Source organism: Aotus nancymaae, unplaced genomic scaffold (genome assembly GCF_030222135.1).
Source record: "Aotus nancymaae isolate 86718 unplaced genomic scaffold, 86718_ANA_hifiasm-v0.15.2.pri h1tg000015l_0, whole genome shotgun sequence".
NCBI lineage: Eukaryota > Metazoa > Chordata > Mammalia > Primates > Aotidae > Aotus > Aotus nancymaae.
Genome location: NW_026988426.1, coordinates 4225934 through 4241574, shown reverse-complemented (window position 1 = coordinate 4241574; position 15641 = coordinate 4225934). Strand labels below are relative to the sequence as shown.

General features: G+C 55.4%; 1 protein-coding gene across 1 annotated transcript in view; it reads right to left on the bottom strand.

Annotated features, from left to right (window-relative positions):
- Window positions 1-1042: 1042 nt before the first annotated feature.
- FBXL18 (F-box and leucine rich repeat protein 18) overlaps window positions 1043-15641 on the bottom strand; it is a 37190-nt gene continuing 22591 nt past the window's right edge. Inside the window, exons 4-5 of the mRNA XM_012455576.2 lie at window positions 7811-8029; window positions 1043-1213 (exon numbers count right to left, since the gene is read on the bottom strand). Coding sequence (XP_012310999.1) covers window positions 1057-1213; window positions 7811-8029 — 376 coding nt within the window. The 3' untranslated portion in view covers window positions 1043-1056. The remainder of the gene's footprint in view (window positions 1214-7810; window positions 8030-15641) is intronic.

Here is a 15641-nt window from a genome sequence, read left to right as displayed (position 1 = left end):
GGTGCCCACCAGCACGCCCAGCTCATTTTTGTATTTTCAGTAGTGACGGGGTTTCACCATTATGGCCAGGCTGGTCTCGAACTCCTGACCTTGTGATTCACCCACCTCGGCCTCCCAAAGTGCTGGGATTACAGGCATGAGCCACCCTCAAACAGGCCAAATATTTTTTAAGTCTTAAAGTCATTTGAAACAAGGTAATGTGATTGCTACTCCAGCCTTTGGAATCCTTTCTGGGTTTTAATGTTTCACATTACTCTAACAAGGCCGAATGTGTATTGATCTGCCCAGGAGCGCACGTGGACCTTCCCAGGGAGGCTGAGTGCCACGGGAGGGTGAGAGGGGAGGAGGCCTCTCTTGTGAGAAACAGGCCCTGCTCCTGGGGCTGAAAAGCCGCAGGGGACGCTCCAACCAGCAGTCCCAACCCCAGGGGCCTCTCTGGGGCCACAGACATCATCTGGCTAGAAAAGCCACAGAGACATGAGGGGGTTCTAGTGTGTCCTAAAGGGACAGAGAGCCCCAAGTCTGCAGCCACGTCCCCATGTCACATTTGACCACGAAAGGGGATACTCAGACACGAGGTGACCAGCCTGGCCAACCGGACTTCAGAGGGACAGCGTGTGGCCACCCATCTGCCAGGCACAGGCAGCAGGTGACCACAAACACAACAGCCAAGGGACATGCTTCCCGGTCAGAGCGAAGGGGCAGCGGGACAGGGTTCCGGCCCTCCAAGCCATGGACAGGGCCCCCAGGGATTGAGGCTTAGTGTACCAATACCACAGCCAGGTCCCAAGGCTCAGCCTGGTTCAGCCAGGCCCCACACTGACTGTCCCCCGAGCCCTTCACGTCACCCAGAGCATATCCCCTCGACCCAAACTTCACAGAGCAACAGTTCCCATGAGAGAGCCATGGAGACACCGGGAGCCCCAAGAGCCAGGCGGGGCGTGGCCAGCCGAGAGAGAGGCCCCCTTCCTCTTGTGACAAACTAAGGGTCCCTGGTGTCCCAGGCTCCTGCAGCGTCTCGAGGTGACTCAGACCAAAGGGCAGTGGCTCGGCCTCTCACCACCACAGGTTCGGCGGTTCCTCGGCCACTCGGCTCTTAAATAAGGTGATCTCATCCAGGTGCACCAGGGGGACGTCCCGGATGACGTCGGTCAGGCCCTCGTGGAGCAGAGGGAAGATGACAACATTCAACGCGGGCCGCTCGGCCTGGAAGCTGAACCAGAGACAGGCGGTCAGCGGAGTATGTGGGCGGCCACGGAGGGAGCGGAGCCCACAGAGGGAGCCCGGAAGGCACTCACACCTGCCATCCCCACCCAGGCTCAGCTTCAGGGGTCACCCTCGATGTGCCTGGAGGGCGCTGTACGTGGCAGTCAGAGCTGGGGAGGAGTAGGACAGCTGAGGACAGGCACCGCGGTTCTCACCAGGCTCAGGCGCACCTGCTCCATGCCAGCCACAAGAATCAGAGGCCCTACAGCCAGGACAGAGATGGGACAGGTGCCCACACCCCACAGCCAGACCTGGGCCACCTTAAGGGGTTGTGACTCCCAGGTCAGTGAGGCAGCAGTAATGGCTGGGAGGAGCAGACACAGAGGCAGCCACTCAGGAACAGCACGTGTTTGACTGCATGACAAATGGCAGGTGGGCGACCCTCCCAATGTCCCCACCCCCAGGCGGCCAGCCCCTACCACACTGTGCAAGAAAACTCGTACACAGTTGCCACGGGGTGTCCACCCTGTGCCAGGCACTGGGTGAACTCGACAAACATGACCTCATTTTGCCTTCCCCGCCACCCTACAACCAGCCACCAGGGGGCCGGGGCAGAGCAGGGACCACTCAGAGCAGGGACCCCTCAGTCAGAGCAGGTGACCAGCACAATCCTACTGGTTCTACTGGGTCAAAACGCAATGCAAGCCGGGTACTGTGGCTCAACCTGTAATCCCACCACCTGGGAGGCGGAGGTGGGAGGATCCTTTGAGCCCAGGAGTTCCAGAACAGCCTGGGTAACATAGGGAGACCCTGACTCTATAAAAAATTAAAAAAATTAGCTGGGCATGGTGGTGCATGCCCGTCACCCCGGTCACTCAGGAGGCTGAGGCAGGAGGATCACTTAAGCCCAGAAGGTTGAGGCTGCAGTGAGCTATGATCACACCACCGTACACCAGCTTGGGCAACACAGTGAGACTCTGTCTCTAAAAAAAAAAAAGAAAAAGAAAATGCAAAGACCCAAGCACCAGCCGAGGAGCTCCAGGCAGAGGAAAAACATAGCAGTGCCCCAGAAAGCAAGACAAAAACATCTAGGTCGGGCACAGCAGCTCATGCCTGTAATCCCAGCACTTTGGAAGCCTGAGGCAGGTGGATCACCTGAGGTCAGGAGTTCGAGACCAGCCTGGCCAACATAGTGAAACCTGTCTCTACTAAAAACACAAAAATTAGCTGGGTGTGGTGGGGTGTGCCTGTAATCCCAGCTACTCGGGAGGCTGAGGCAGAGGAATCGCTTAAACCCGGGAGGCAGACGTTACGGTGAGCCGAGATCACACTACTGCACTCCAGCCTGGCAACAGAGCGAAACTCTGTCTCAAAATAAAATAAAATAAAACAAAATAAAAAGACCAGCCTGGGCAACACAGGGAGACACCATCTTTACAAAAAATCAAAAAATTCTAGTCAGACAAACATGGCGAAACCCTGTCTCTACTAAAAATACAAAAATTAGCCGGGCATGGTGGCAGGCACCTGTAATCCCAGCTACTCAGGAGGCTGGAGGCAGTAAAATCACTTGAACCCATGAAGCAAAGGTTGCAGCGAGCCAAGATCGCACCACTGCACTCCAGTCTGGGCGACAGAGCAAGACTCCATCTCAAAAAAATAAAAATTAAAAAATTAGCCGGGAGTCGTGCCAAGCACCTGTAGTCCCAGGTACTCAGGAGGCTGAAGCAGGAGAATCACTTGAGCTTGGGAGGTCGAGGCTGCAGTGAGCTGTGATTGCACCATTGCACTACAGCCTGGGCAACAGAGACCCTGTCTCTTAAAAAAAAAAAAGAGACAGCCGTGTGTGACGGTGAGTCTGTCAGGGACAGAAGGGTGCTGGCCGTCAAAAGAGGCAGCGTGGTCACCGTCGGCAGGTCAGCAGCCACGACACCAGCCAGCCCTACAGGCTGGCTGACACACAGAGAAACCGGTGAGACCCCAGGCCACCCAGAAGAGGGGACAGGTGAGCCGCACAACAGCCCGGGGCCAGGTCCTCCCTGCAGCTCCGTAATCACCCAGGCAGGGAAAGATGAGAAAGAGAAAAGCATCAGGAAAAGCAACAACAAATCGCTGCTCCTCCTCTCACGTTCAAGGTGCAGAGCAGGGGGCGGGGCCTGCGACCCGTTCCCGGGAGCCCCGGCGCCACCTGCTGGGCCCTGGGCGCAGCTGCAAAGGCCAGAGCTGTGGGGCTGACACTGACCGCCACACCCACAGGTGCCCTGGGCTGGAAAGCCCGGGAAACAAAGATCAGATCCCGTCTGCAGGTCAGCCAGGACCTGCGGCCTGGGTCACACTGCCATAATTGGGGATGGCACGGAGTCAGACACAGGCACGGAGGCAATGAGGAAGCAGTGGCACAGGCATCTGTGGAAGGGGCCTCTCCCACCTGGCTTTGGGGTGGTATCTGACTTCCAGCAGGGTGGGGCTTTCAGCAGCCCTGGGGAAATCCTGCCTATGTGAGCACAGAGGTCCATGAAACGCTGTAAGCCTATCATCTGCAGAAGATCCTGACAGAGCCTGTGCAGCACAGAGCCTGGAGGTCCCCACAGAGGTCCCCTCGGCCCTGGATGGCCCTGCACAGTCCCAGCATGGCCCCTCTCCTCTTCTAGGTGTGAACTCTCATCCCACCAGCACGTGCTCCCTGCTACACTGCTCAGGGCGCCTCTTGGAGACTGTTCCTTCCTCTGTAAACGGGCTGATCGCATTGAGCTCACAGAGCTTCTTCGAGGCTTGAACAAGAGGCAAGACACAGTGCCTGGAGCAGAGAGAATGCTCAGGACAGAGGTGCATTGCTAACACAGAGGCCTTAACACCCTCCTCCCGCTCAGTCAGCAGCAAGTGGGCTGTGGGTCCCACCACAGGCCTGGGTGCTGTGCCAGGTGTGGGACACAGGGGTGGGGAGCGGGGTCACAGAGGGACTGGCACGGAGGGACGGGCAAGGCTTCCACCCAGGAAGTCCTGGGGATGCTCTCAAACACCACGCAGCAAAGATGGCTGATCAAGGGCTCTCCCATGTACCTGCGTGTGACCAGCACCCTCTGGGGCCACCAGCGAACCCAGCACCAGGCTCAGCTTGTGCCTGGGGACACAAAAAAACACCAAAGAAGAGTTTTGGAGCACCAGCCTTAAAAAAAAAAAAGGACCATCCAACCGGGGAATGCAGAGACCTTACAGCATCCACTTAGAGCATCAGACTTGCCTAAAAAACGCGCAGGCGCAGGGTACCCCAGGAGGCCAGAGGGGGAGCTCATGGCCTGCAAGGGGTGGCACTGAGCTGGCCACAGGCAGTGGCAGGTGGATAGAGGAGACAGCAGCTCAAAGCCGGGGCTGGCATCCGGTGCCACATACAACCAACCTGCCTGCAGCACTGTGCAGAGAGGATTCTGAGACCCAGAAGGAAAAGCAGGCTTATCGGCTGGGGATGCCTGTGAGGGTGGGGCCTGGGGCTGCTCTGACCCTCGAGGCCGGGTCGGCTGCCCGTCATGAGCACAGCCATCCTGAACTGCTTGGGGGTCCTGGATGTTCTCCGCTGCAGCGAGGAAACAAGTCCCAGAGCAGGCCCCCATCACGGCAGGAAAAGCCACCCCACCCCTGCAGGGCTGAGACCATCCCACCTGGGATGGGTCTGAGAGCCCCAGACGCACAGGCAACAGAAGAGACGCAATGCCCACTCTCAAGTCCCTTCAACAAAACACACCCACCCAGGAGACGTCGGCTCTGGGCATACAGTGGCAGCCTCCCACTGGCTGGAGCGCCTTTGAGAGGAGCCCAGCTGCGAGCTGATGGGGGAGAAGGCCTGAGGCTCTAGGCGCAGCTGACAGGGCGGAACTAGGGCGGAGTTGCCTGCAGCCGCCACACCGGGGAAAACCCAGCCTTGGCCTCTCAGCAGCCTCACCGAGCACAGTGGGCCCCTCCCCGCAACAGCTACCGCCCGTCCCCAGGCCCACTTGGCTAAGCCCTTTGGCGCCTGTGACCCACTCAGCCCTCCTAAAACGGGCATATGAGCAGGCGTCACGTCCAGCTCACAGCACAAGGATGCTAAGGTGTGGGGAAGCAGAGGCAAGGGGATGAGCTGGAACATTCCAGCCGCCACCCAGGCTGCCCTCCTGGTTCCACCGCAAGGAGCGTCAAGGTCCAAAGCAAAGTCGAGGACGCAGGAACTGTGTTTTCTACAAGAGCCACGTGAGGCTGACCATGACTTCCAGATGAGGGCCACCAGGCTGGTACTGAGAACAATCACTTAGGGCTTTATTTACTGACACAAGAAGACTCCACAGTGTAGTGTTACTTTTTTTTTTTTTTAAGAGACGGCATCTCTGTTACCAGGCTGGAGTGCAGTGGCACGATCTCAGCCCACTACAACCTCCGCCTCCTGAGTTCGAGCAATTCTCCTGCCTCAGCCTCCTGAGTAGCTGGGACTATAGGTGCGTGCCACCACGCCTGGCTAATTTTTTATTTTATTTTTGTATTTTTAGTAGACACAGGGTTTCATCATGTTGGCCTGGATGTTCTTGATCTCTTGATCTCGTGATCCACCCACCTAGACCTCCGAAAGTGATGGGATTACAGGCGTGAGCCACGGCACCCAGCCAATGTTACATTTTTAGAAATCAGATTACAAAACAATATGAGAACCTTATCTCCAGTTGGTTCTCCAGGGAAAGTTGGCAACTTTCACTGTTGGGAAACTTTCACTTAAAAATAGGTTGATGTCAGGCCGGGCGCGGTCGCTCACGCCTGTAATCCCAGCACTTTGGGAGGCCTAGACGGGCGGATCACCTGAGGTTGGGAGTTCGAGACCAGCCTGGCCAACATGGAGAAACCCCGTCTCTACTAAAAATACAAAAATTAGGGTATAGTGGTGTGCACTTATAATCCCAGCTAATCAGGAGCCTGAGCCAGGAGAACTGCTTGAACCTGGAAGGCGGAGGTTGCAGTGAGCTGAGATTGCACCACTGCACTCCAGCCTGGATGACAAGAGTGAGACTCAGTCTCGAAAAAGAAAAAAAAAAAGAGGTTGACTCATAGTATAAATTTTTAAAAAGTACTATAAACACAAGTTGTTTTTACAACCAGAGAGGGGAAAGCTCAACTAGGATTATTCCTGAGAAAGCCAGTGGCAGACCACAAGGACAACAGACTGTCCCAGAGTGCGGCCAGCAGGGCTTCAGGGCCCAAAGGCTCGAGACCTCCTGGCTGATGGCTCTTCTTGCTACTCTGTGAACAGCTGGTGCCTCCTCCCTGTCACCTCTCCCCACCTTCAGGGGCACGAACACTCAGCACCAGGCTTACGCCTCTCTCAGGAGCCCTGCTCATTTTGACAGTCAGCCTGTCCTCCTGAGAGGTCTTTAAATACGTCACTCCCCAGATCGCCTGTGAAGGTCAAGCTCTCTCCAGGAATCGCCTCCTGACTTGTGTTCAATTCTAGGTGCTCATCTGAGTTGGTGCTCAGCAACAGATCATCAAACCCCAGTATACCCTGCTCACAAGGGGAAGCGGAGATGCTGAGAGAAGAGGGGCCAGAGGACACGGGCCTTCCGGAAAGGGCCTGACAGCAGGCGGCGACGAGACGGAGAGGCTGCCCCACAAGAAGGAAGGATCTCTGTTCAATCTACCACCTGTACCCACAACTGCCCCAGTAACCACAACTGCCCCAGTAACCACTGCTCCCAGATCTAAACAATGTGCAGAGATGTGAAAAATCCAGAGTTAAAAGATAGTTGCAGGCTGGGTGTGGAGGCTCACACCTGTAATCCCAGCACTTTGGGAGGCCGAAGCGAGTGGATCACTTGAGGTCAGGAGTTTGAGACTAGCCTGGCCAACATGGTGAAACCCCGCCTCTACTAAAACACAAAATACAGGCTGGCGGTACGCACCTGTAGTCCCAGCTACTTGGGAAGCTGAGAGATGAAGGCTGAGGTGAGCCGAGATTTTGCCACTACACTCCAGCCTGGGCAACAGAGTGAGACTCCATCTCAAAAATAATAAGAAAAATACTTTTGTGCTTGTGGGAAAAGAGAGCTTGAACAATCTAGAAAATTTACCATGTGGAGGCCGGGCACGGTGGCTCACATCTGTAATCCCAGCAGTTTGGGAGGCTGAGGCAGGCGGATCACTTGACATCAGGAGTTCGAAACCAGCCTGGCCAACATGGTGAAACCCCACCTCTTCTAAAATACAAAAATTAGCTGGGCATGGTGGCCCACGCCTGTAGTCCCAGCTACTCAAGAAGCTGAGGCAGGAGAATTGCTTGAACGGTGGAGGCAAAGGCTGCAGTGAGCAGAGTTCGCCACTGCACTTCAGCTGGGCAACAGGGACTCTGTCTCAAAAATAGCAATAAGCAGCAGCAGCACACTTTTGTGCCTGTGGGAGAGGAGAGTTTGAACTATCTAGAAAATTTACCATGTGGCTCGGGAGTGTCTAGGAGCAGAGGCTGGGCCGGAGGAGACCACACCCCTTGCTTTCACTCCGTCACTGCCTGATGCTGGTCAATTCCAGGAAATCACTGGCAGGCACTTGATGTCTGCGGAGCCTGAAGCTATGCCCAGCCCACATCACTCACCTGCGGAGGAGAGACTGCTGCAGGTTCTTGCAGGTGGCGAGTGACTCCCCGGTGAACAGGTGGCACATGACGACGTGCAGGCAGCGGGCCATGAAGGCCAGCACAGCGTCGGGCTGGAGGGTGCCACTGCGGGAGACCAGGCACAGGCGCTGCAGCGAGGGGCACTGGCTCAGTGCCTGGAAGAACTGGGCATTGGCGCTGAAGTAGGGCTGCTCCAGCCTGCAGGGAGAGAGGGTGCCGTGAGGCCCACAGGAGGGGCTGGCAGGCCAGCCCAGGCCAGCTGGGCGCACGGATGTGCTAAGAGTGGAAGATTCCTGGCCTGGGACCCAGCCCGGCTGTTCCTGCCCGCCCTCTATACCACCATCCCCTGGAAGACTGGGTGCCGACTCAGAACCCCAGGGTCTGCCTTGGAGATCTGATTTGGAGGGGACCCAGTGGGCCTGATGCAAATAGCCAGCCAGTATCTACAGAGCCTGGCTGCAAGTCACTGGCTGAGGCCATCAGCATCTGTGTGCCCAGCCTGCCTGGTGTACCCACTAACCCCCAGGCACCCCACCTTCCTCAAACACTGGCATGCTGGGCAGGGGATGCAGAGAGAACCCCACACGTGGCCCCTGCCCTTGGGGAGCTCAGATGGTGACTGAACACAGTGGGAGAGGGCAGGAATCCAGGAGGCGGGGTGGGGGGATGGACAGAACCTCAGCCAGGTGGGGGCCGCTCCAGCCCCGACAGATGGGATGGCTGCAGGGCCAGAAGGGGAGGCTGAGGGGAGTGGGGCCAAGCTAAGAGGTTGGCAGCCAGGGCAGGGCAGGGCCAGGCCACAAGGCAGGGAGGAAGCCCCTTGAGTCCACACCAACGCTACAGCAACAGAGACCAAGACGAGAGAGCTCAGGGGGAAAGGGAGGACTTGGGAAAGGGAACTAGGGGACAACATTCTAGATTCTTCCAGGGGAGTCTGTCCAGCCAGACAGAAAGCAGAAGGACAGGGCAGGTCTCGAGGCGCAGTGGCAGATGTGGGGATGGGGCGCTGCTGAGAGTCCAGGGGCTCTTGGGGAACCAGGCTGTGGGACCGGGCAAGACCCAGACTGTGGCAGGTCGTGGGGTGCAGCGAGCCCCTGAGATGACAATCAAGAAGGAGCAGAGAGGCCAGAGGGAAACTCATGCTACATCAGGGGCTGCCAGGAGCTCCTGCGGTAGAGGGAGAAGCCGCTGGAGGGATGGGCTGAGAATGGGGAAGGGCTGGCTGAGCTGCAACCCTTCCCCGCACATACACTATGCAGGAGTCCTCACCTTGGGACCTGAGAGTGTGGCCTTATTTGGATGTGGGTTCATTGTAGATGCAATGGAGTTAAGATGAGGTTGCGGCCGGGCACGGTGGCTCAAGCCTGTAATCCCAGCACTTTGGGAGGCAGAGGCGGGTGGATCACGAGGTCAAGAGATCGAGACCATCCCGGTCAACATGGTGAAACCCCGTCTCTACTAATACAAAAAATTAGCTGGGCATGGTGGTGCGTGCCTGTAATCCCAGCTACTCAGGAGGCTGAGGCAGGAGAATTGTCTGAACCCAGGAGGCGGAGGTTGCGGTGAGCTGAGATTGCGCCATTGCACTCCAGCCTGGGTAACAAGAGTGAAACTCCATCTCAAAAAAAAAAAAAGATGAGGTTGCATCCTGCATGAGGGTGGACCCTAAATCTGGTAACTGGCTCCTTACAAGGCCCGGTGAAGGCACAGAGCTAACCCAGACACAGAGAGGACGGCCAGGCCACAAGGGAGGCGGAGATGGGGCCACGTGTCCACCAGCCAAGCAGCCAGGTGTGGCTGGCAGGCAGCCGAGTTCTTCCTCACCATCCTCAGAAGGAACCAAACCTGCCTACACGCTGATTTTGGACCTCTGGACTCCAGAATCATGAGACAATAAATATCTGTTATGTTAAGCAACTCTGTTTGTGATCAATTGTCCTGGCAGCTCAAGGACCCTAGCACAGATGTCCAGGACAGTCATAACAGAAGGCACCACAGGCAAGGAGATCCTTCTCTGGAAGATGATACAAAAAGACTAAGGCAGGGCCGGGTGTGGTGGCTCACGCCTGTAATCCTAGCACTTTAGGAGGCTGAGGCGGGTGGATTGCCTGAGCTCAGGAGTTCAAGACCAGCCTGGGCAACACAGTGAAACTCCATCTCTACTAAAATACAAAAAACTAGTCAGGTGTAGCAGCATGCACCTGTAATACCAGCTACTTAGGAGGCTGAAGCAGGAGAACTGCTAGAACCCGGGAGGCGGAGGTTGCAGTGAGCCAAGATCCAAACACTGCACTTCAGCCTGGGCAACAGAGCGAGACTCCATCTCTCTCTTTTTTTTTTTTTTTTTGAGATGGGAGTTTTGCTCTGTTGCTCAGGCTGGAGCGCAATGGCGAGATCTCAGCTCATTGCAACCTCCATCTCCTGGGTTCAAGTGATTCTCCTATCTCAGCTAATTTTTTGTATTTTTAGTAGAGACAGTGTTTCATCATGTTGGTCAGGCTGGTCTTGAACTCCTGACCTCAGGTGATCCGCCCACCTTGGCCTCCCAAAGTGCTGGGATTACAGGTGCACACTGTACAGGTGAGCCGCCACACCCAGCCAAGAGTCCATCTCTTAAAAAAAAAAATTAGCAAGGCATGGTGGGACACGCCTGTAATCCCAGCTACTGGGGAGGCTGAGGCAGGATAATCGCTTGATACTGGGCGGCAGAGTTTGCAGTGAGCCGAGATCATGCCACTGCACTCCAGCCTGGGCAACAGAGCCAGACTGTTGTCTCAAAAAAAAAAAAAAAAAGAAATTCTCTGATGCTCCCGATGCTGAGATTGTGTGGGAGGGAAATGAGGGCCTTCAGGGTGTGGCTTTGAAAAGCCAGCATCCAGGGCCCACTGCACAGGATGCAGGAAAGGGCCACAATCCCTATCACACACACAGAGCACAAGCCCCACCCCTCAGGCACCATTTAATCAATTTTGTCCTTGAAGATACAGAGGAAGGAATCCAGACAGCCATGAGTAGACAGGACACCTCCCAGGGAGGTAAAGGGTGGCCACGTGGAGCTTAGATTAATCCTCTCCAAGGACAAAATAATCACCAAAATCAGGCAGAGCGCAGGCAGCTAACCAGTGCCTTTCCTATCATGAATCTGAATTTTCTTTTCAGCTGATTTTTCTGGAGAAAAATGTCTGAACACACTATTTGGCTGTTTTTTTTTGTTTCCTTTTGAGATGGAGTCTCGCTCTGTCGCCCTGGCTGGAGTGCAGTGGCTCCATCTTGGCTGACTGCAACCTCCGCCTCCCGGGTTCAAGCAATTCCCCTGTCTCAGCCTCCAGAGTAGCTGGACTACAGGTGCATGCCACCACACCCAGCTAATTTTTTGGATTTTTAGTGAAGATGGGGTTTCGCCATGTGAGCCAGGATGGTCTCAATCTCTTGACCTCGTGATCTGCCTGCCTCAGCCTCCTAAAGTGTTGAAATTACAGGCGTGAGCCACCGCGCCTGGCTAGGTCTTTTTTTTTTGGCAGTTCAAGCATATCTTTGAACAGTTTACCCGGCTCTATCTTTTAAAAACCAAATTATTTTCTGCTGAGCACAGCAGCTCAAACCTGTAATCCCAGCACTTTGGGAGGCCAAGTCGGCTGGATAGGAGTTTGAGACCAGCCTGGCCACCATGGTGAAACCCCATCTCCACTAAAAATACAAACATTATCTAGTCATGGTGGTGGATGCCTATAATCCCAGCTACTTGGGAGGCTGAGGCACAAGAATTGCTTGAACCCAGGAGGCAGAGGTTGCAGTGAGCCAAGATCATGTCACTGCACTCCAGCCTGGGCAAGAGAGTGAGACTGTGTCTCACACACACAAAAAAAATTAAATAAATAATAAAACGTGCAAATTGTCTTTATTTTTCTAAACGTGTTTTGTTAAGCTATTCAAATTGTTTTTATTTAAAGATGGCAATAAAGTGTTTTCATTAAAATATATTTTAAATACCACCTCCCCCTAAATCCTAAAGTAAGCATCCCCTTTGCAGACCTGAAGGTGGGAACAGGGAGGGTGAAAGATTGTGCAGGCGCTGCATCTGCTGAGCTGCAAAGTCACCTCTGGATTTCTCTCCAAAGCAAAAGCAGGAGGCTCCAGACAGCAGGGGATGGAAACGGGGCACTGGGTGAGGACAGCTGCCGTCGTGCGGTCACTAGGTGGCGATGTGGGTCCGTGCTTCAAGCCTCTGAGGTTAAAAACCAAGTCGGCAGAGCATGAAAAAAACCTTTTTTCCACTAGACAGCCACCTCCAGATTCTTCCGCCCCTGAGGAAGTCACCTGTCACAGGTGTTCAGGATGCGGCAGGACCATGGGAGTGACTGGTCAGGCAGGGGGACTGGCACGTTTAAAGCTTCGCAGGCTCCCATGGCACTCCACCCAGGGCATGTCACCCAGGACAGTGACAGAGCTGACCTAATTCGGGTGGCTGGGGACGAGGAAAACGCTCCCTCTGCACCAGGCCTAACCTCTGCGTGAGGATCCAGCCTCCACATCCTGCTCCCAGAGGGGGCACTTGGGTCTCCTGGTGACTCCGTGGGCGTGAAAGGCGCTGGGCTCACTGCGGGGGCTCCCAGCTAGCTGCCCACCGCGCAGACCGTGAGAGCAGAACCCAGGCCTCCGAGGTGTCCCTGGGGCGGCTGCCAGGGCCTGGCTCTGAAAAGGATGGCCTGCTTCTGCCCAGACGCTGCCCTGGTTCTGAGGTCACAGCAGCCCGAGTGACTCAGGGTAACACATGCCCCCCTCCCTCCAGAGCAAGCAGGGCTTAGTCGGTCTGAGGAAAGAAGGCGCCTTTTTCTGTCCAATTTGTAATCCCCTTACTACCGAGGTGTGTCCAAGCCCCAGCCAGAGAGACTCCCTGCACCACACTCTCCCCACCAGGAGCCCCAACAGGCACAAAGCTGGGGCTCACAGTGTGGGGCTGCCAGTGGCAGCAGCCAGCTGGCCTGGGATTCCAAGCTGTGCCACCAAAGAGACTCCGGCTGCCCCAGGATGCATGCAGCCTTGGAGCACTGTGCCAACCTCCAGGGGCCCCAGCGCCGTTTCCTCCACACAGCTCCTGCCCACAGGCAAGTGAGTGCCACCTGCTCCTTTCACTGCAGCGTCCCTAGGCTCCCTTGCCGCAGAAGGCCAGAATCCAGAGGAACGGGGCCAGCTGGCAGAGTCTGGGAAGCAGCGTTTGTTCTGAACAGGCAGTACCCGGCTCAGAGCAGACGTGGTTCTCAGCGGCTGCTGGGCACAGGCTTGAGTTTGTGCACAGAGATCCCATTATGAGCGGGTCGGGTGCTCAGGCTGGCCCACAAAACCCACTGATCCTGGGGCCCGCAGGCCTCTCCACACTGCCTCCGTGGCCCTGCTCCTGAAGAAAGCCCTTGGCCACGGGGATCCTGTCCCAGACCCTGGAGGCCATCGGGGGCCACGAAATGCTGCTCACCCCGGGAGGCAGGAGACAAGCAGCTGCGTAACCTGGGCAAGGTCATTCACTCTCTGGGCCTCACTTTCTCCATCCATAAAGTGGGTACAACTGTGTCAACACTGAGGGTTTGTTGAGAACATTGAAGGGATCTAGACCTGTATGCACGTGAAAAGCACCTGGCAGGGGTCACATGAGCCCAAAGGTACCCTCCACCCACAGCGGCTGCTGTCACCTTTGCCTCTTGCTTCCAGAATACCCCCTCCCTCTGGCCAGTGCCTCGCTTGCTGACAGCCCCTGCTCAGTCTCCCTTATACATTCTTCTTCCTCTTCCTGGCCAATTCTTATCATGTGCACCCTAGCCCAGTCTGTGGGCTCACCTGGTTCCACAGCTAAAGGTCACCTATGAGTTGAGGACGCCAAAGCAACTCTTCCAGGCCGTACATCGGCGTGGACTCTGGGCTTGGGCCCATCAACTAGGAGGCCATACTTAACAGACCCTCTGGACTGGGCACAGTGGCTCACACCTGTGGTCCCAGCCCTTTGGGAGGTCCAGGCAAGAGAATCACTTGAGCCCAGGAGTTCAAGACCAGCCTGGGCAACATAGCAAGACCCCAGCTCTACAAAAGACAGAAAAAACTAGCTGGGCGTGGTCAGGTGTGTCTGTAGTCCCAGCTACCTGGGAGGCTGAGGTGGGAGGATCACCTGAGCTGGAGGAGGTCAAGGCTGCAGTGAGCTGTGATCATGCCACTGCACTCCAACCTGGGAGGCAGAATGAGACCATTTCAAAAAAAAAAGTTGGGGAAGACCAAAATTTACATACATTTTGAGTCTATTTATTTATTTATTTATTTATTTATTTATTTATTTTTGAGGTGGAGTATCCCTCTGTCACCCAGGCTGGAGTGCAGTGGCGCAATCTTGGCTCACTGCAACTTCCACCTCCTGGGTTCAAGCAATTCCCCTGCCGCAGTCTCCAGAGTAGCTGGGATTACAGAAGCACACCACCACACACAGCTAATTTTTTGTATATTTAGTAGAGACGGGGTTTCACCTTGTTAGCCAGGGTGGTCTCAATCTCCTGACCTTGTGATCTGCCTGCCTCGGCCTCCCAAAGTGCTGGGATTACAGGTGTGAGCCACTGCACCCAGCTATTGAATCAAACTTCTAAAGCAGGTAGATTCTGAAAAGTCTCCCATCTGGTTCTCAAAGCAACCCAGGATGCCTGGGCCAGAGCATGAATAACCGGCCCGCTCCCCAAGCACAGAGCCCTGCGTTGGCTTGAGCTGAGAATCCAGTTGGCAGATCCAGGGCCTGGCGACTCCAGCAGGCAGGAAATAAAGAGGCTTTAGCGATCTGCTCTGTCTTTTGGAAGTCCTGGGTTTAATCCTGGGCTTCTCAACCCAACACTAACAGGTCTGCAATGGGAGGCCAAAAAGAAGGGTGGTGCCCAGCCTGGCTGCAGGGCCCTGGAAGGTTCCAGGGTGTAAGCCTCGAGCTCTGCCGCTCCGCTCCCGAGCAGACCCAGTCACTTCCGGCCATGCCTTCTGTGGGAGAGTGGAGATTTACAAGGACCCCCTTATCTCTGCTCTGCACGGCTCCAGGGCCAAGGTCAAGCACTGGCGTCTGCAAGAGACTCAGCTCCCCCTGAGCTTCCACAGCCTCATGTGGAAAATGGCAATGATCAAGGCTGCAACTTCAACAGATTGTGGTGGGGAAGATGGGCTCAGGGCACGGCTCTCAGCAAAGGCACAAAGTGAACGCTAACTATTGTGGGGACAATGACACGTGCCCACATGCCCCCTTAGGTGGATGTATGACTTCACATACCCGCCACCCACCCCACCAGCTAAGGACTCACAGAGACAGCAGGTCACTATCTAAGCCCTGCCTCCCCTGTCTCCCAAACCCAAGTCCCTTGTAGCACTGAGGTTCAAGGCCTTCACTACCTTTTGGGTAATTTTCTTCTTCTTTTTTTTTTGAGAGACAGGGTCTTGCTCTGTTGCCCAGATTGGAATGCAGTGGCACGATCACAGCTCACTGCAGCCTCGACCTAACCTGCTGGGCTCAAGCAATTCTCCCACATCAGCCTCCTGAATAGCTGGGGCTACAGCCACGAACCACCAGACCCTGCTCATTCTTTTTATATTTTTGCAGAGTTGTGTGTGGTCTAGCAATGTAGCCCAGGCTGGTCTCGGACTCCTGGGCTCACGAGATCCTCCACTTCAACCTCCCAAAGCGCTGAGATTACAAGTTTGAGTCACTGCAGCCAGACCACTTTGGGTAATTTTTCTTTTCTTCTCTTTTCTTTTTTTTGAAGGTCTCACGCTTTCACCCAGGCTGGAATGCAGTGGTACGATC